The 22054-nt window shown below is 33.1% G+C and overlaps 2 protein-coding genes across 2 annotated transcripts; one reads left to right on the forward strand and one right to left on the reverse strand.

The window, feature by feature from the left end:
• The first annotated feature begins 1130 nt into the window (after nucleotides 1-1130).
• On the forward strand, nucleotides 1131-2434 carry LOC140058237 (galactosylceramide sulfotransferase-like). Its single transcript, XM_072103799.1, has one exon. It carries the CDS (start codon nucleotides 1131-1133, stop codon nucleotides 2280-2282), a length of 1152 nt encoding a protein of 383 aa, XP_071959900.1. The 3' UTR covers nucleotides 2283-2434.
• Nucleotides 2435-2799: 365 nt separating this feature from the next.
• LOC140059133 (dnaJ homolog subfamily C member 2-like) lies at nucleotides 2800-12591 on the reverse strand. The gene is made up of 9 exons (XM_072104979.1): nucleotides 12250-12591; nucleotides 10540-10729; nucleotides 10024-10099; nucleotides 9573-9674; nucleotides 8710-8854; nucleotides 7431-7531; nucleotides 6495-6596; nucleotides 5758-5909; nucleotides 2800-4410 (listed from the first exon to the last, which is right to left on the reverse strand). Exons 7-9 carry the CDS (start codon nucleotides 6592-6594, stop codon nucleotides 4354-4356), a joined length of 309 nt encoding a protein of 102 aa, XP_071961080.1. The 5' UTR covers nucleotides 6595-6596; nucleotides 7431-7531; nucleotides 8710-8854; nucleotides 9573-9674; nucleotides 10024-10099; nucleotides 10540-10729; nucleotides 12250-12591; the 3' UTR covers nucleotides 2800-4353.
• Between the last annotated feature and the right edge of the window lie 9463 nt (nucleotides 12592-22054).

Raw genomic sequence — 22054 nt, forward strand, 5'->3', positions numbered from 1 at the left:
TCTGTATGCTATTTTTTAATAATGTACAAAAAATGAAATGAAAAATCATATTAATTATCGGTATGTACGGAGGAAGCTCGAACAAGACGAAGCGCGAAACAAATAAAAGCGCAGCGCGAAACATCTGAAATGATATACAATTTCTCAAAACATGAAAACACAGAATATATTATATTAATATAACTTTTTAATATTTCCAAAGGCTCGGACAAAGAAGAAGGGCCTTAAAAAACTGAATTGCTATATGTTAGACCACATTTCCATAACTTTTCAAAACTCATCGAACCCTCTGCTAGTAGGCCTAATTAATATAGGAGCGTATCGCCAAATCATTAGAGAAAAAAAAACATGGCATGAAGATGTAATTAATCAAACAACGGCCAAAGAATACCAACAATTTTAATTTAGGTTTCGATTCGTAATTACTAATGTGGTGGACTAAGCCTAGTTTGAAACTATAGTGACCATTTATTTTAGAAAGAAAGATAGAGAAATTTGTTTCCATCTCCATGTTATTGTTAATACCAAGGCACTTTTCAATTAAAAATTCTGGCCTAGTATTCTTGCAAGGTCGTCACAGCTCCAGTTACAAAGGTCGTCACAGCTCCAGTTACAAACGGTGATACAAAGTGTCAATCATTTGACCAGTGAACAGCCCACTGGTAGGATAGTCCTTGAAACCGTCCGTAAAACACATTAATCACTCACATCAGTCATGCCGCTAATGGTTGAAAACCTCACTTTTTGGGGTTTTCAAACGTAACGCTATCCGGGGCTCCTGCGCCTAATGTGTTTAAACGTACATAGATACTTAATGTTTAAACGTACGTAGATGCATGATTAAACGTACGTAGATACTTAATTTTTAAAGTATCCATGCCAATTTCGTATCCTATTCCATTTTCCCAATTTTTGTTATGTTTGTATTACATATTACTTTCTTCTTCGATCTTATAGAATTAAAATTTATAAAAATGTATTAAAACTTATAATTGTTATATAAAAGCAAGTGCAGAACCGTCTTTTTAACGTTCTGTCTTTGCGCGCGCAACATAAACCAGTTGCAAAACGTTTACTCAACACTAATTCATTATTTAAATAAACTTATAGTCTGCGCTACGTGGAATACAATGATAAAACAATTATTCTCTTCTTTCAATAGGCCTACGATTGAAGTTCCAAAATGCAGCCCAAGACAAACTATAGTTTTCCTAAAGACTCACAAGACGGGTGGTACAACTCTTGCAAGACTCATTGAGTTGTACGGATACAAACATTCACTAACTTTCGTGAGGAAAATAGGACAAAGGGGATCAATTCATTTCGGTAATCGAAATTTTGAGTACAAATCTTATAAGATGTTTCTACCACCTCCCAATGTAACTAAGGGAGATTACTCAAACTATAAATACAATATATTTGCATTGCATGTTCGTTATAATCGATCAGTGTTAAATACATTCATGAAAAAAGATCCTGTTCACATTACAATAATAAGAGAACCATCGGCACAGTTAGAATCGTCGTTTATGTTTTTCCATTTGGTAAAATACGTTAACAGCACACCAGAAGGTATTCCGCCTTTTGAAGCGTTTGTTTCTAACCCGACCAAATATCGTAAAGCCGCGTCTTCTATCATTGGTTATAACGACCAAATATTTGATCTTGGGTTATCTAGGAAGAGTTTTCGTAATGAAACAATAATAAATAAGACAATAGCTAGACTTGATCAAGATATGGACCTAGTCCTCATAAACGAGTTCTACGACGAATCTTTAGTGTTACTAAGTAAACTACTTTGCTGGAGTCTAGAAGATGTATTATATCTTCCAAGAAATATGAGACCAACATCTAAAAAAAACGCTATGTCTGAGGAGATTCGTGAGAAAGCTCGAAAACGGAACCATGCCGATACACTGCTGTATAATCATTTTCTAAAACGACTACATGAACGCATAGTTGACTACGGACCATCGTTTGAAGCAGATCTTTGGCGATTCCGTAATATGACGTCAAAGTTGTGGCGTAAATGCGTCGACGGGCAGGTTACCGGTAAGAAACGTATGAAGTATACAATACGCAATTCTAGCAAGGAATGCCAATATCATACAGAAGCACCACAACAGATGAACAAACGAATTAGAAAGATGATGCTAAACGGGACAATTCCCTTGAACGGAAGAATCCCCCTGAACGGGACAATCCCCCTGAACGGGACAATCGTTAACAAGAAAAAAATGAGGAGAAGAAGAAGAAGAAGAAGAAAAACCATAAAAATATAAATATTTAGGTGTTCGGTTACGAGACAATTTAAAATGGAATGTTAACACAAATATGATTAGCATGTCAATCAATGAATATTCTACCACAAATATAAATGTGTTGTAATACAATATTGTATAAGTATGCACGTGCTAGTATGCTAGTACTGTTGTAGCAAAGATAGCACAGCGGCATGTTCTCTCTATTGTTCTCTTTCTCCCTCATGATCTTGGTGTATATCTGTATTTATAGTAGTAATCGTAGTAAATAATAATAATAGTACTAATATAGATTTAGCCTACTATATTCTTGTACTTCCTTTCTTATAAGGTTACATACTTAATAAAAGAAAAAATACAAACAAAATACATAACTCACTTTGACTGATTCATTGTGCATAGTTTTATAACAAGTACAAACTTAAAGTGCTTGTGTAAAGCAAGACAATTTAACATTTTTTTGAGAGTGAAAACATTTTCCGCCGTTTAAGACACCTCCGAGTTTGTTTGTGATGGTTACTAAAAAGTGTTGCCAAGATATTATAATAATGGGTATATCTTATGCGCGTGTGCGTATATCTTATGCGCGTATGCATATCAGCAGCGAGTAACAACCAACGTGTTCCACAGCAGATAGGTCAAATTTTTTCAGACTGTCTAACAAAATGTCAAATTGTTTAATTTTAATCCCATCGGTAGTAATTTTGAAGTAGAATATGCAAATGATCAATGATGAACAACATACTATGATATTAAAGACACGTTCCTACGTTTTTACAATCTAATTTAAGATCAGTAACTGCTTTTTATGTCAAATTAAATACTATGGATTATTTAAAATATTTTTCTTTGTCATTTAGGGAGTTTTCGCAATTAACACGAATACGCTTTACGAATATGAAATGGGGATCAGCTCAAAAGTTTCACAAATGTGTGACGTATCCGTTTTCGTTTTCGTAAGGTTGCGAAAACTCCCTATTAATAATACCAAATACCAGCATGTATTGCGTGCGGATTGGTATTTTCGTTTTCCTTCTGCGATTAACCCACTTTTGATTGATCGTGAAGGCTAAACAAATGGAAGAATCATATATTTTCAGTAAAAATACCAGGTTTTCCCCAATTTGTATTAACAGATTATGCAAATAACTTTGCGTAATCCAAAAAAGGTTATTTCATTACAGTAAAGTTAAAATAAAATTATTTTATTGAACAGATAATGTAATTAGCTATTAATCAACATTATTTTCAACAAAATACATCAAATATTTATTAAGTTATGGACAATAAAGTGCATCACTATAAAATGGCGGCCATTTTGACGCCATCTTGGATTTCAAGGTGACCGCAGTAAATTTGCAACGGCACACCTCATGATTATTTTGTCTCAGGGTATTAGCTAACAAAAAAAGTTGGTGTGCTGAGTGTGTAGAAACATGGCAATGGGACCTCTCTACAAGCTATTGGACCTCCGCTTAAAAGTAATTTACTAAAATGCTAGGTTGATTTTGAAAAATAGCACTTTGCTGTTACGCTAGGCTAAGGCAGCCAAGCAACACATACCTGCACTTTGTTAAAATTTACCTCAGTATTTTGGACGGCAGACTCAATAAATATAGATTTATTGAAAGTAATTTACTAAAAGTAATTTACCAAAACGCTAGGTCAATTTTGAAAAATAGCGCTTTGTTGTAATACAAGCCAAGCAACACATACTTTTGGACGGCGGCTTCAATATTTTGTTACCATGCGAAACAGATTTTTACTGGCTTAAACGAATACGTGTGCATGTGCGTATCCGTTTTTTTTATCATATTCGTAGAGTTACGAAACCTCTCTATTGTCTTTAAGTAAACAAATTCAATGGTAAGAAAGAAGAAAACTATTATAATATCAAAATATTTAAACTTTTTCCTCCAACTCATTGATAGGTTTCAAAATGTGGGTAAAATAACTACCCTCTACTGACAGTGGTTTAAAAATGTCAATGAAACAGTTTTATTACAGAGAAAACTAATGAATCAGTATAGGACTACATTCTTATTGATAAATATCTTTGATTTACAGCCACATTTTTTTAGTTTTCTTCACTTCACTTCTTTGCTTGAGCTTGCGCTGCTTTCTTAGCTTTTATCAATTCCACAATTTCCTAATATAAATAGAAAAAAAATTAAAAAAATATTAAAATAATTTTTTTTTTTTTTATTATTTTCTATTCCCTCGGAAAGTTTGTTTCCGACAAAAAAACGTCATAAATAAACAAAGCATTGTCTCACTCTTTCTAGATATAAGTACAGTATGTGGATTAATATTGTAAGGTGATGTTAGATCTGTATGAAGCACTTTTTACTAATATATTTTTTAAACTTCAACATACTACTATACAAGATTTATTCTAAAATCACCTTGTAACACTCACACTACTTCTATGTTAGCCTTAACGGTCAAAAATGTGTTTCATACAAATTGTATAGAATAAATTAGGTTGATAGACTTTTAAAGATGGAAGAGAATGTCGGCCCAAACTATTGTTTAAAAATACTTTTAGATATAATATCAGAAAACCTTAATGATTTACACTCAAAATATAGATTTGTGTGAATATATTAGATGAATGTATTATTATTGATGTTATGATATTGAAAATGACAAAAACACAGAATGGGCAGCTCATATAAAGCACCAATAAGAGATCGATCAATTTCCAACTGGAATAAAAATAAATAATTAATAATAATTCAAGCTTACATAGAAATAAAAAATAAACTTTTTTTTTTAAATTACTTATTAGAAGAAATCTAAAAAAAAAAAAGTTTTATTCTTGAAAATGACCATGTTTGTTGTGAATTGACCGATCTCGATCTCAAGAGCTATCTCATAAATAGACTTTTTGTGTTTGTGTAAAACTTAGATTTTCACTGTATAAATATTGTAATGTTGACTTAGAGAAATGGGGATTTGTAGAGCTTAGATTGGGGGCGGGGGTTGTGGAAGTTGGTGGGCTGTACATAGTAGGGCACAGCTTGGTTGTCATTTTTATTAATAATTTTATAAATGTTATTGTTAACTTTGTTGCATTGTAATGTGGTTGTTGGTAAACATTATAGTTTAAGTGAACGCACCTTCATGTTGAAGTGTGCAGCTGTTACAAAAGTGTATGTTTAATGCATTTTTATTATTATAGTAGACATTAAAACAATATTAAAGGTACAGTATTTGCTTGGTTTGTTATTGGTTAAATTACCCGATATTTGTCTATTTTACTACTATTCGTCTTTAATTCACGTATCGCGACCAGTGACGATCAGTTTGATGTTAAAAAATAAATGTTCTAGGTTCCGTTCCAGTGTTGAAATAAGCACTAGCACACTGGTTCCAATCAGGTTCGTTCATAAGTAGCTCAAAAAATGCTTTTGTGTGACTAGTTCCACTCAGTTGCTGTGTCAAAATAACCCACGCTTACCGGTATGAGCAATTATGTGAAATCTGTACCTACCTTGTATCTCTTCATACATTCTTTCTTCGTTCTACTTGGCACAGCTTCGGCTATTTTATCCCATCTGTCCGCACCATAATCTTTAGAGTAAGATTTTAATGCTTGTTCTAAACTTTTCTGCTCTTCACTAGTCCAAGCTTTTGGAAGATCAGCTTCGAAATAAACCAAAAATAATATAGGTCACATGATATTTGTTGCTGCTGAATGCTAATAGGGACTTTTATGAACTATTATGTACAAAGGACCAACGGCTTTGGGTGATGCAATGAAAGTAAAACATCTTGCTTGATGCAACCAGTATGGTACAGATACCTATCACAGGCTAGTCCAATATTACCATTATACCATCACTCTCTGGTATATACAGCAACCACCACAATTCCCAGACGTTCCCATGCAGAATGATACCAGGTCCAATACTAGGCTTCGGCAATCTGACGAGAACCGGTGTTTCAACGAATTATGACTGTATAAAAAAATGTATGATGTCCCACCATCTTAGTTGACCTAAGAGATCTTTTAAACACTGAAGATCTTTTCAATGTTTATTTATTAGTTGCATATGTATTATGGTATTGGTCATGAACTGATTTATATATTAACATTAAGCTCTGTCTGCACTATCAAACTTTATGTGACAAAAACAATGTGATGACATATCCATATACCATATTTGGGCATATCATATTTGATTGTGTAGACAGAGCTAAGTTAAAATTTAAAGTTATAATACTCACCATCAGAACGTTCAGAGGGATTTGAAATGTCTGCCTTTTTAGTCTTCTGCACCGACTGCTCAAACTTCTCAAACGCATTCTTGTTAGCCATTTGTTTCATATCTAACAAATTTGGGGAAAAAATAAAACTCTAATGTAATAACATTATATACTGTGAAAATCAACATATACAATTCATTTCAGTCCTTGACTGTCGTTTTGTAATATATTTTTATATACCGAATAAATAAATAAATTATTCGGAACAAAAACTGGCCTCTCATCTTATTTTTGTACAATTTTCTGGAAAATTCGCATTATGCAAACCTGGTTACAACTTGATACATTTTGCAGATGTGAAAAGAGTATAAGTTACCAACCAATTTTAAAAATCAATAAATCAATTAATTGATTATTAAATCAAACAAATAATTAATCAATCAATCAATAATCTAATTAATCCATACACCATATTAATCTAGGAACAGTTAATAATTCAATAAAATTGTAATATGATCAATTAATCAATGCACTCAATAGTAAATTATCAATACAAAACAGTCAATCAAAATCAGTCAGCTATCAAGTCAAACGATCAACCAAACGTACACAATAATATTACCCATAATGCAATACATCATAAAAACTATGCATAGTTAGTGGCCGAGCGGTTAAGACAGTGGAACCGTAATATGTAGCCGTAACATCAGCAAGGGTTCGAGGCTCAGTCGATCTATGGTTCTGGTGGTAGAATGAGTCTTACAAGGAATGTTGGTCCAGTGTACACATCTAGCTCATGTGAACCTAGTACATCCTTCGAGATGAGTAGAGGGGGGGCGGTTACACCGGTGTGGTGTACTAGTACATCACAGCCATAGCTGGGCCATTTGGGAGACCAGTTTTTGACTGAAGAGGTCACCCAGTATAAATAATAAAAAGTTACAACAATACACTTACCAACTTTCTGTAAATTTTTCGCTTTCTTCAAAACATCTTTAGCAACTCTTGTGACGCCAGAGGTGGAATGTTGATTGATGAAACTGGCTATCACCTCCCACCTACAGGTAATAACAATGTGTAAATAATATGGAGAACAAGAACACAGGAATGAGTGATATTTTGCCAAACCTGACATAAAATAAATGTACTCAATGCTTAATTTGTAAATTGTGAGATTGTGGTTAACTATATTTCGCAGTTGTCCTTGTTTTATTTTATTTTCACAAAACCAACAGTTATCACAAAACTAAACAATTAAATGATGGGAAGCCATGTTTTCAAAACCAAGTCCTTGAGGAACTGAATTCCTTTTATATCAAGTATACTTCAAGTTCAGGTTCAGGTTCAGATTTATTCACATAATGCAAACACAATCATACAAAAATATAATAGATACAAATGGTTGGAAATTAAGTAAAGTAATAGTTGCATTATGCCTGGAGAAAACCATTTAAACCCCAAGGGGCTTTGAGCCTGGATCCACCAGAAAGAATAAAGTAGAGTTAAAAATAATAATAATAAGCATTGTGACAGACAGGGACGGACGATACAAACACGACAGGAAGGACAAACAGTATTTATATGATTCGCTTAATTAAATTTAATTTTAGTATTAATATGATCAAAATAATTAATTTACTTTATATTTTAATATTAGATAAGATTTGTAGTTTATTTTTAGAGTATTATTTTGTTTTGCTATTAGTTATTGACGGAGAGAGTTCCAGAGTAGGGGACCGGTATGTAGTATAGAGTTAATTATTTGCTTACTGTTATAGTTTTTGGAAATGTAGTTGTTTGCGTTCCTAGTGTTATATGTGTGTAGTTCGTTATTTTTAGTGAAGAAACCGTTGAAAGCGGTTGGAAGTTTGTTATTTGAGTACCTATACATGAACTTAAATTGTTTATTATAAAATAAAAACCTTTGCAACAACATTGATAATAATCTCATTTGTTTTTCGACATTGTTGAGCAGAATGAGAAAATTGAGAAAAAAGTGGTGTTACAAGAATCTAATTCCTTATTATATTTAGTTACAAAGGTTTAAAGAATTTTGTATAACATTATAACATTTTAACATTTTTATACAAGTGAACGAGCTAAGTATTATGCTATTGTTAAGAAATTCAACTTTAAATTGTGTTTAATTGGTTTGGACACAAAAACATCATACATTCCAATGTGTAAACTGAAACAATAACACACCTAAAAAAGGATGATATAAATAATATATTACCTAGAATTCTTTTTAAAAACATCTCGGAATACTTGATAGAAATTTTCTTTTGAATATGTATTGACGCTTGGGACGTCATCCTCAAACTGAGGATCAACACTATCGTATGACTTTCTTTTGGTTGGGTTGCCAAGGATATCATATGCTGTGAAAAAGAAAATCTAAATAAAAATGTTGCATAAATAATAAATACAAAAACAATCTTAAAAGAAGGTGGATGTATTTTTATTTAAGTAGTGAGACAAAACACGAATCAAATAGGTATATTAAAGCTCTGTCTACACTATCAAACTTTATGTGACAAAAAATATGATGTGCATGTGCATATAAAGACATGATGATGTCATCAATACCATATTTAAGCATTTTATTTTCACTATCATATTTTAGGTATATCACACTTTTTGTCACATCAATTTTCATAGTATAGACAGAGCTTTATACATCTTCAGTATTATTTAGTAAGCAAAAGTTTTAATTGTTTGTAGTAAAATAAAGTAAGGTGTATAGCATGGTATAAACTTGGATCTCCATTAAAAACCACTCAGTGAAAGTCAACTACTATGTATTCGTCAATGAATACAATTACTTGCAACCGTAAGTAATTGTATTTCATTTTTTATAACTTATTTTTCAATAATAATACACCACTATTTATTTCATTAGCTGTTTTGAGCTTTGTAGTGAGCATTATTATGTTGTTTCTAAGAGCAAGAATTAACATGACTAGCTTTTAAAATGAAGGATATAAATTTGATTTAAATAAATTTTTAGTTTACTTGCTAATTATGTTATTTAATAAAAATAATATTAATAAAATAATAATATGGATATATTTGGAAATAATGAAAATAAACTGCTACCTTTTGTGATACATGTGAAGTAATCATCATCTTCACTGACTTGCACAGTGCCTTCAAGTTTCTTTCATTTATCTGGGTGATGTTTTAACACTTTATGTTTATCTGAAAATATAATAAAGTACATAAAGTACAACTCATTACAGAATCATGAGTTAGCATCAAAAAGTAAATAAATATATCCAACCATTAATACATTTTAATAATATATAAAAAATTGATAAACAATATAAAAAATAAAATTAGGAATTGAAATTTTTAGACAATCATGAATAAGTATTAAAGTGCAACTTACCAACCAATCATGAATAAGTATTAAAATGCAATTTATCAGTCAATCATGAATAAGTGTTCAAGAGAATAAGTATTAAAACACAATCAAATGCATCACAGTTTTGAAAATTAAGTAAATCAGTAAAATGTATTAAACACTAATGAATTTCTAGTAACTTACATGCTTTCTTAATGTCATCCACAGAGGCTCTATACCTTAGCTTAGAGAGGCCTAAAACAGCATAGTGGTCTTGGTCCTGTATCAATAAAGATTTAACTAAATAACTAACAATATGAATTTCTATTAAGAAACTATCAACTTGTGACCACTGAGGACTGACAACCAATCTAGGTCAGGTCAATCACCTGGACCTAGAAACTATAAAGCCAGTGACAATGTGAGGAGCGAGGACACACGAACTGACATGGCAAAGTTTGGTTGTCGGTCGTCGCAAATCATATGCTCCCTAGGCCTAGAGTGTCTCTAGGATGTTGGGGAAAGTGAGTAGGGGATCTATCCAAGTCACAAAAATGCTTTTATCATCTTTCTAAAATTGGGAAGCTTTATGGTAAAAGAAATCTAAATACATGTGACCGCGGATTTGAACACTATTCCTGGGAATGGTAGCCAAGAGATGCAATCTCACTCACTCACAGTATTTTATATTTTTAAACCATTTTTGTAGCACTTTTATACCTTCCAATCTTTTGGATTTAGTGTCTTAAGCATAGTGTCATCTTCTTCGTCGAATATCGTTTCCTCTTCTTCGTCAGATGAGCTACTGGATTGTACAGATTCATTGTGCGATAGTGAGTCTATTGGGACGAGGTTGAGAGAATGCCTCATACTGTACCACCTGCCTACTGGTTCAATTTTAACATCGGACCTGAAAATAATACATTTTCGCATGATTTAAGATTTCAACAATCTGATTAACAAAGGATGAAAATGTTAAGATTATTATATGATAGGCCTATACCTTTACTAGCTAGGCCTATACAATATTATTTTTAGGCCTTCAGAGTCCTAGCTAGGACAGGTCTAATAAATAGTTATCGGCTATACTGTAAAAATACATCTATTCTAGGCCTATCCTATACTAATAATGGGGATATGACCGGTTGGGCCGCCGACAAGTTGAGCCGCCGGTGATTTCTATGAAACGCCCAGTGCATGCGTCTTTTACGACATTTCGCGTAGTGATTAGGATGGTGTCCTAGTACATAAGTTCATGGTCTTGGTTTATTGTGTCATGAAAATAAATAATATATAATTACATATTATAATTAACAACACAGCAAAGGAAAGTAGTAATATTTAATAATGTAATTGTTTTTAATCTTTCGAGGAAAAAATTCAGTGCACTCATAATTTTTCTCGCCGCGTGTAGGCCTATTACGTAAAGTCACGTTGTCCTCTCTCAGGACTAATTAATACTAATAAGAGTATTAACATTCTTCGAATGAGGTTAAATAAATATTATTTTTTATTTACTAATCTTTTAATATCATATTTTATTGAATTTTACAATGTTAATACACCAAATATTTTACTAAAAAACGTGATTTTATGTAATTATTTTACCGAAAAATGGAGTAAGCCTACCTAGTTGTTTACGTCATTTTTGGCTAAAAACGATCACTTTCGGTGATGTTTTATATTTTGGAATCTACAAGCCAGATTTTCATAATTATTTCTTTAATTATAATATTTAATAATAATATATACTAAAAACCATGATATATAAACTTTTGAATATACGTCGATCCCTAATATAAATTGAACGAGCACCGGCGAAAGTTAGCATTTGGCGTTCCATAAAAAATAACGTTTTTCTGGTGGCGGCTCAACTTGTCGGCGGCTCAACTTGGCCTAATCCCTAATAATGTATTGTGTGTAGAAGGTTCGTGTAGAAGGCCTACTAGCCTGACATAGGGAGGGCCGCCTAGTTAGCTATACCACTGAACTCCCTGGCTTATTACTGGCCTAGAGATAGGCTTTAGTAGCCAGGCCTTAGTACTAGTAGGCCCAGAGGCTGGTAGGCCTAGGCTATATGGCTAGCAGGGAATAATTTCGCCAGTGTATGTAGCATAGCAAAAAGCTATACAAAACAACAATATTGCTACACATTTCTAAAATTGTGTAGCAAAAAATACAATACAAAACATGTTTCTTGACTCAAAAATCAGTTTGATTAGCAATTTTGCTAAACAAAATTACAAAATGAAATTTTTCCCTGGCTAGGCTAGTTGCCGCCTACTAAAAAACCCTACATAGCATAGCCTATAGGCCTAGCCTAGCTAGGCCCAGCCAGGGCCTCGGCCTATGCCTAGCTACTGTAATATTAATGCCTAGGCATATTATGAATGTATGGTTTTATTGTACTTATATAGTTAAACAACTCACATGGTAGTCTTCCATATACAATAGACTCAGGCTGATTGTTCTCGTTTAATAACATTTTAAGCTCCGTTTTTCCTCGTAAAAAAGTCTACCTTCACAGGTCCCACCAGCCAGAAGAGACACACAGTTGTCGTATTCGATTTAGACTTTCACCGTTGAGTACAGTTTTTCCGTTGAGTACTTCTTTAACGGAGTATTTTGAGCGTTGAGATTGTTCTTAACGAAAAAGCTTTCGTTGTCAACGTTTTCTATTCGAATGACTTTCTGTTGAGCACAAATTTACAATTCGAATACAAAAAGTACTCAACGAATCTTTACGTTGAAAACGAAAGTTCCCAATCGAATACGACAATTGACACATGTTGTCAAAAACAGCAATAGCACCCTCAAGAACGTGAAAATGTATACCATACCAAAGATCTCAAAGCAGCTACTCTATCAATAGTGTAGGCCACTATGTAATATTCGTGTCATTTTTTTGTTAAAAGCAAAATTCCAGCTGATTTAGTGTCTTTAGGATGTAAAGTAATAAAAAAAATATGTTGCCATTTTTTTAAAAAAGCTTAAGGGTGTCAAATCCAAGATGGCCGCCAATACGTAAAATATCCAATAAATGTACCATATTGGACAAAACAGCCATTATGAATAACATTTTAAGTTCATATGGGTTCTCTGCTGTATAAGAATTATTATAAACCTATATTCATTAGTATTCTGACATTTTGAATTTCAAAATGGCCGCCATTTTTTAAAAATTGATTAAATCTCTTATTAAAACATGTGCAAGTTATGACGTTGATTGAAATCACATAAAATGATAGGCCTATGACAACAACATTGGTGATTAACACAAAATGGCGGCCATTTTGAATTTTAAAATGGCCGCCATAAATTTCTTAAGTTAAATAAAATTAGATTGAAATACACAAAATGATAATGCTTATGACAACAACATGGTGAGTAACACAAAATGTTGACCATCAGGAGGTCTACAGTACTGACAGTACACTTCTTCATATTAGAACATCTCATAAACTTCTTCAGTTAAATGACAACTAACTCTGCCAAAGTCCTTCAATGAAATATTTCTAATCTTGAATGCGATACAATAAGTTGACCTTCCTTCGTTCTCTACTACTGTGTCCATCAAACTTCCACAGACTGATCTGCGTTCCCAACAACCTTGTTCAGAAACAAATTGGCAAAATAACTGAAATACCTCATTTCACCGGCAAATAATCTCTATAGGAGTCCTCTTTTACTTTGATAAGTTTGTGACCTGTATTCACCGTCATATATATTTTTTGCCAATATTTGTCTTTTTCTTAGGATCCCATATATACAGTTTGCCTTCTACAAGACTTTTACCAATGCCTCAAACATTTTCTGTCCAATTTCATCATGCAATGGCCAACAAACACCTTTGTGCGAATTGCAACATTCTTCATTATTCGGGATATCATCTCCCTTTAAATATGTTAACTAGATTTGCCAGCTCTGATGAAATCATTAATTTGTGTTATTCCAATTATACCACGCTCAATGACCCTGATCAATTGATGTAAATCCAGCAAGTCCCACACATACCCCAGTCAAGACATGATATAAACCACATATCACTATGATATCAGAAACATCTCACACGACTGATATCGTACATGTGATACAATTAAGATATCAGTCTGATATCAAAAACTTTTCACACTAATGATATCATACACATGATACAACTCAGATATCAGTCTGATATCAAAAAATTCTCACAGTAATGATATCAAACAATATGATATAATTGAGATATCATTCTGATATCACAAACTTATCACACTTTGATGTCATACAATATGTTAAAACTCAGATATCAGTCTGATATAAGAAACTTATCACACTTTGATATCATACAATATGATATAACTAAGATATCAGTCTGATATCGGCAACTTCTCACACAATGATATCATACAATATGATATAACTAAGATATCAGTCTGATATCGGCAACTTCTTACACAATGATATCATACAATATGATATAACTAAGATATCAGTCTGATACCGGCAACTTCTCACACAAATGATATCATACATTATGATATAACTCAGATATCAGTCTGATATCGGCAACTTCTCACACAATTATATCATACAATATGATATAACTAAGATATCAGTCCGATATCGGCAACTTCCTAGACAAATGATATCATACTTATGATATAACTCAGATATCAGTCCGATATCGGCAACTTCTCACACAAATGATATCATACATTATGATATAACTCAGATATCAGTCTGATATCGGCAACTTCTCACACAATTATATCATACAATATGATATAACTAAGATATCAGTCTGATATCGGCAACTTCTTAGACAAATGATATCATACTTATGATATAACTCAGATATCAGTCTGATATCGGCAACTTCTTACACAAATGATATCATACTTATGATATAACTTAGATATCAGTCTGATATCGGCAACTTCTTATACAAAATGATATCATACTTATGATATAACTAAGATATCAGTCTGATATCGGCAACTTCTTACACAATGATATCATACAATATGATATAACTAAAATATCAGTCCGATATTGGCAACTTCTCACACTAATGATATCATACAATATGATATAACTAAAATATCAGTCCGATATTGGCAACTTCTCACACTAATGATATCATACAATATGATATAACTTAGATATCACTCTGATATTGGCAACCTCTCACACAATGATATCATACAATATGATATAACTAAGATATCAGTCTGATATCGGCAACTTCTTACACAAAGATATCATACAATATGATATAACTAAGATATCAGTCTGATATCAGCAACTTCTTACACACTGATGATATCATACAATATGATATAACTCAGATATCAGTCTGATATCGGCAACTTCTTACACAATGATATCATACAATATGATAGAACTGGGATATCAGTTTGATATCGGCAACCTCTCACACAATGATATCATATACATAATATAATTTAGATAGGCCTATCAGTCTATCAGAAACTTCTCATACTAATGATAATACAATGATATAATTCTGATATGAAACTTTAACAGCGTATTCTAAACGTTGATTCAACGTTGAAATAACATTGTCTTTCTAACTACTAACCTTTTACGTTTATTTATCAATGTTAATTTAACGTTGAAAAAATGTTCAAATTTAGTTGACATTTTTGTCAAAAAAGGTTGAAGTTATGTAGTGTTTTTAACCAACTATTATGTTTGTTTGTTTATCAGTGTCATTTTAACGTTAATTTAACGTTGAAATTCATTTGACAATTTTGGTTAAAATGACACCATGGTTTTATATATTATACAGTATTTGTTTTAATACAAATGTTCTACATATAGTAGGCCTAATGTATAAAAACTATAGCCTATACCAGTTGTATTGAATCAAAATGACCTTTCACGCAAGATCAAATTTCATAAGATACAAGCTTGTCATTGGTTGGTTTCATTTTGATACACTTTTTAAACTGTTGTCAGTTGCTTGGTGTTGATGGTGGTGGTGTTGAGACAAAGACTCATCTTTTTGATAATTGTAAATACAGGTAAGAAAACAATCTTGTTTTTATTTAGTAATCTACTAATTTATAAGCTTAGTCCTTACAGTTTAACTAGTTTACAATAATAACTATAGCCTTAGTTCACTTGGCTTGTGTTGTGATAATAAGAAACTAACTAGAGCCTGGCAGGGTGCTGAACTCAACTGTATTATAATTACTGGATACTATGCCAAGGATAACTCCAGTACTTTTTATGAAGGTTATAAAATGGTATGTTGTAGGCCTGGCTAGGCTGTCTGCAGCTCCTATAAACACATGCTAGGTATCACAGCTATACAATACACTCACTCACTTTCTTTTTTTTCAGATGTAGGCCTATAGCCTAGTAAGTAGCTAAGTAGGCCATAACAAGCCATTACTTAGCTAGAAAAGACAGCAATGGAATAATAACTGTTTTAATACAGTTAACTGTAATATCTTCTGATATACGTTAACGGTTGTTTTACATTAAAAGGAGTAATACACTGATACTGTTGAATGTATATGAGCTTTATTGAATTGAACTAATTTTGCTTGTCCGAAGACTGGAGAGAATATAATAATCTATTAACTGTTCACTGAGTTGGTATATTGTGGAATTTATAATTGTTCTAATGGGATTTCTAACGGGAGTTACTACAGTATAAACAAGTGTTGCTGTCCAGTGGTCCGATTTGCCCTAGCTTTCACTGAGGTGAAGGTGATGTGACATGATGTGCATCTAAACATATACAGATGACCATTGAGATAATATCTAATATGGGATGATCAATGATTTCAGAAATAAAAGGTTGGTATAGTGCTTAACTCATTGACTTGATAATATGTTGTGCAATAATTATTACACTGTTAATATTATTTATATTCATTTATAATTTGAGACTTTATATAGTGATTGTGTACATTATTTATCTAAGTACAGTACTACATATTGAACTATTTATAGACCATACATAACTTTTAAAAGTAAGTACTGTAGCCCAATGCTTATTATAAATACGAGATTAAATTATCTATTTTCAACATATAATGTGGTTGGAATCTATAACTATTAACTTTAAATCTGTTAAAAAATGTTTAAATTTTAAACATATTACTGACCAAACTCTGTAGTTTTTCATAAAATAATAATTTTAAAATAGTTTTAAGTCCTTTTTCTAGGTACTACATATTGAACTATGTATAGGCCTATGTAGATGTTTAGTAAAATCTGTAGCCCAATTCTTATGATGCTGTGCTGCACCCTGATCTCACTCAAGATATAAGTGTACAGTACTGTACACAATTAAAGCTAGAAATGCTTTAGTCCTGTGAGTGGCCCGGATCTCGGCGAATTAGATTTGCTTTTGAAAGGGGGGTGGCACATATTTCTCAAATTGGGTAGTGCAATAACTGATTTTTTAATAAAATGAAATATAATATATTATTTATTTTGCTGTTGCAGCTACAGTGAAACACTTCCACAAGGATGACAACATAAAAGTGAAGAGGGGAAAGGAGTACATCAATACAACAGTAAAAATGGAAGCCGGAAAACAGATGGAGGTTTTTCTTTCAAATGCTGCGAGCAGAATTAAAAGAAAAGCAGCCCCACCAACTCCAAGACACACATGGAACTACTATTTTTTTAAATAACATAATTATAACTCCGCTTTAACCACGTGCCGTAGATCCGATAAAATATACCAACAAACCAACATAGAATAACAACTTTTTTCAGCTTCCTTTTTAATTTTAATAGACACTTTGCTTACTAGTTTTTGTTTTAATCAAGATTTTAAAATAGCTTGTAATAATAAAATGTTACTTGCCTATTATTACATTACTTGTATTGGTTTATTTATGACTCGCGGTATGGGGAGGATCATGTTATTGAGAGTGTAAAATCTAGTCCGCAAGAATAGGCACTAAATCAAGGATATTTCTATGGTATATTTATTATTGTTAAGCTCACAGCGATCTCACCATGATCTCCTATGATTATTTATTATAATTATCTCATGGCGACCTCATCAGGATCTCATTGTGATCTTACCATGATCTCATTAGTATCTCATGGCGATCTCACTGTGATCTCATTATTATCTCATGGCGATCTCACCATGATCTCCTCATTATCTTCATGGTGAGATCTCACCATGATCTAATTTTATGATATCAATTGCTGATATCACTTTGGTATCTATTTGTGATTTCAATATGATATCATAATTGATCTCTTGAATATCTCATAGGCTGACATCAATGTAGAGATCGCCATGAGATCATTCTATGATATCAATTGCTGATATCACTCTGGTATCTATTTGTGATTTCAATATGATATCATAAGTGATCTCTCAAATATCTCAGAGGCTGACATCAATGTTGAGATCAACATGAGATCATTCTATGATATCAATTGCTGATATCACTCTGGTATCTATTTGTGACTTCAATATGATATCATAAGTGATCTCTCAAATATCTCAGAGGCTGACATCAATGTTGAGATCGCCATGAGATCATTCTATGATATCAATTGCTGATATCACTCTGGTATCTATTTGTGATTTCAATATGATATCATAAGTGATCTCCCAAATATCTCAGAGGCTGACATCAATGTTGAGATCAACATGAGATCACTATGAGATCAAATTCTTACCTGGGACATGTCCTCTCATATACATATATAGGGATATAGTTTAACCACATCATTTAGAATTCGTCGACTCTCTGTATTCAAGTTAATATCTTTATGATCAGCCTCTTTAAAACAAAATGATACTTAAACTTAGAATCTCTTTTTTCTCTGTCTGCATTTGTAGAAGCAAGTTGTAGAGAGAAAGCAGAATTAGTGTGCTTCTGTCCTTTAGAGATGTTTTCCATTTAAGATATTTGTGTCACTGGTTGTATACCGTAGGTAATACAAGTTCAGTTTCAACAAAAGCACTTGCCTCAACACTATTTTCACAATGATACATGTCCAAAAGCCATATAGTTCACCGGGTCGACATAATAATTGCTTTTTGATGTCATCTCTGTCCACCTCAACTCATCTCGGGCAAGAGTCATCACCAGGCATTCTTGTCTTTCCCTAGTACATGAGTTTGTATACCACAACCATGTGCACTCATCAAACCAGTGTATAATACTGGTCTGTCTGTACATATCTAATGAACTTGGTTGAGATTGTAGAAGATGAGAAGTAGGAGTTCATTCATTTACAAGGTTATTTATAGGCAGAGCTGTATCTGTATTTCTTTCAAGCTTCTGCCAAAAGTCGACAGATTTAAAACTTACCAACCATACTGGTGACTATGGCCCTGAAGGTTCAGAAATTGAATTACATAGCAATAACGCATTTATTATTTAACATATTTATACAGGATTTCACAATAAGGTATAAATGCACTTGTTTTATATTGTGGTCCTGTCTCCTTTCAAGTTTCAGTTTCATGAAAAGAAATGAGATCTGTAATTTAGAATCTATATAATATATAAATTATGGTTAATTCTGACATAGGCGAGCACAATGGAAAACTTTGGAACAAATTTCTGCCTTGGATAAATACCTGAACTATCTTAGGTGTACCGCGAAATGTAAAACAGTTTTCACTATTACGATATTGTTCCATATTTCTATCTTAGGAATATTCTGATTCATTGGTAGATTTTCAACTCAATTTCAATTGTACGCGGTCAAATTAACTTCCGCGGGTTCACGATGAGTTCACAGGTTCACCTTGCAACAACTACCTGGTTTCAGTTAAGTTGGTCGTTAGTGGCTATAGCTATTTTATTTTTTTGTTTATTTTCGGATCAGACCGCGCGTGTGAAGGTACAGTAGTTAAAAAATAAAATCCCGACGATAGCCGAGTTTTATTGAGTAAGCTGGCAGGAATATCTGTAGGCTATCTGTGTCCCATTAGGGCCCATATTGCAAGCCGTCTAAAACATCTTCTTGGGCCGAAACGGCCTACACTGTCGCGGAAAATAGTTTCAAAAGATGTTTAAATTAAATAATGTATTATGATGGTATTTATTTGAATAAACGCCTCCCCAATAAAACATCACTTTGAATAATAATCGCCTACACCGCCCCCTCCCCCAAGTAACCCTTTTCATCTGGCCAGACGCAACACATGGCATCTCTATTTCTGAACAACTCTGGATACTGTACGTTGTTTTTATTCACATCATGAATTAGGGTTGCCAAATATGCGAATGCGAATTTAAGTAAAGGGCTTGTTACAACCGCTAATGTAGAAAACGCCAGCTAATGTCGAAACAGCCGCTAATGTAGAACAATCCACCAGCTAATGTTTGTAGAAACACCAACAGCTTATGTAGTAAATACAAATATACACCAGCTAATGTTGAACGGTCAACAGCTAATGTAGTAACGAAAATTGCCTCCCAGCTAATGTAGTTATTATCGCCAGCTAAATTAGAAAATATAATATATTTTACAAATCTATGTCTAATTCATGCAAATGTTAGCAACCACCTCTATTGAACGACCACCATCTCTGTTAAGGGACCGCTTCTCATAATCGCCCACCTCTTGTAAGGGATCATCTTCTTTCATAAGAGACCGCTTCTCATAATCGACCACCTCTCTCGTAAGCCATCACATCTTTTAACGACCACACCTCTCGTAAGTGACCACATCTTTTAAGGGACCACAACTTCTTTCTTTCTCTTAAGGGACCACTTCTAATAATCTATCACCTTTAGCTACGAACACCTCTCGTAAATGACCACCTCTATTGAACGACCACCATCTCTGATTAGAGACCATTTCTCATAATCGAACACCTCTTCTTGATAACCTCTTCTCATAAGGGAACGCTTCTCATAACTTTCGTAAGCGACCACCTTCTTAACGACCACATCTCTCGTTAGAGACTACCTCTTTAAAGGACCACCGTTTTAAATGGGCTGCTTTTCATAATCGACCACTTCTCGTAAGCGACCACTTCTCTTAACAACCACAACTCTCGTAAGTAATCACCTCTATGAAGGGACAACAACCTCTCTCTCTCCCCATGACGAGAGGTGTGTTCGTTAAGAGAGGTGGTCGATTATGAGAAGCGTTTCCTTGACAGAGACGGTGGTCGTTTAATACAGGTGGTCACGTACGAGAGGTCGTTGTTACGGAAGATGGTCGATTATGAGAAGCGATATCTTAAGAGAGATGGTGGTCCCTTAAGAAAGATGGTGATTCTTTAAAAGAGATCGTCACTTACGAGAGGTGTGGTCTTAAGAGAAGCTATCGATTAAGAGATAGACTGATAGCTAAGTAAAGAAATGCATTTACACATGATGTAGACAAATATATAATATTTTCTACATGCTGGGAGGCAATTTTCGTTACAACATTAGCTGTTGACCGTTCTACATTAACTGGTGTTGATTTTGTATACATAAACAATTTACTACATAAGCTGTTGGTGTTTCTACATTAGCTGAAGGTTTTACTACATTAGCGGTGGATTGTTCTACTTTAGCGGTCGTTTCGACATTAGTTGGCGTTTTGTACATTTGGTGTTGTAACAGATCATTTCAATTTCATAAAACACGAAGGTGTTTTTGAAGGATTATGTATTTGATAATAATTTATATAATTGTAATATAACTTGTATTCGTGACATTTCGTAGGCCTAGAGGTTTTATATTCTCTGTACTTACTCAGAAACTCGGTAAAATCATATTAGATTGTGGAAATTATGAATCTATTAAAGGTAATGTAGCTTTCTTGTTATTCTTGTCAGAATTTTTTTTTTTAACAGGCTGAGCAGTTATGGTTCTAGTGGTTTGCATTGTAACGTGAACGACGTACTAGCCTATTAGAGCAATCAATAGGCTAATCTATCTCACGTATACCCATTTTACATTTTACATAATACGAACACGGTTGAATTTATATTACGTTTGGGCCAAATAATTTTAGATTATGTTAGAGATATAGTCTAGGACCTGGGTTAGATTTGTAAGAATTTAATTTAGGAGAGAATATCTCAACTGTTATAGGATAATTTGACCCCAACGAACAACATGGAATGTGTGCCAAATTCGCTATCCGAGACGAACATGCACAAAATCGGTGTTAAAAATGTGTGGTTCTTATATCTCGACAACCACTTGGCGTACAGATTTGATTTTGGTGTCAAATTGTTCAGAATATACATATTTATATTCGGTCTAACACAACTTTTAGCGAAAAA

This window comes from Antedon mediterranea, chromosome 9, assembly GCF_964355755.1.
Source record: "Antedon mediterranea chromosome 9, ecAntMedi1.1, whole genome shotgun sequence".
Lineage (NCBI taxonomy): Eukaryota > Metazoa > Echinodermata > Crinoidea > Comatulida > Antedonidae > Antedon > Antedon mediterranea.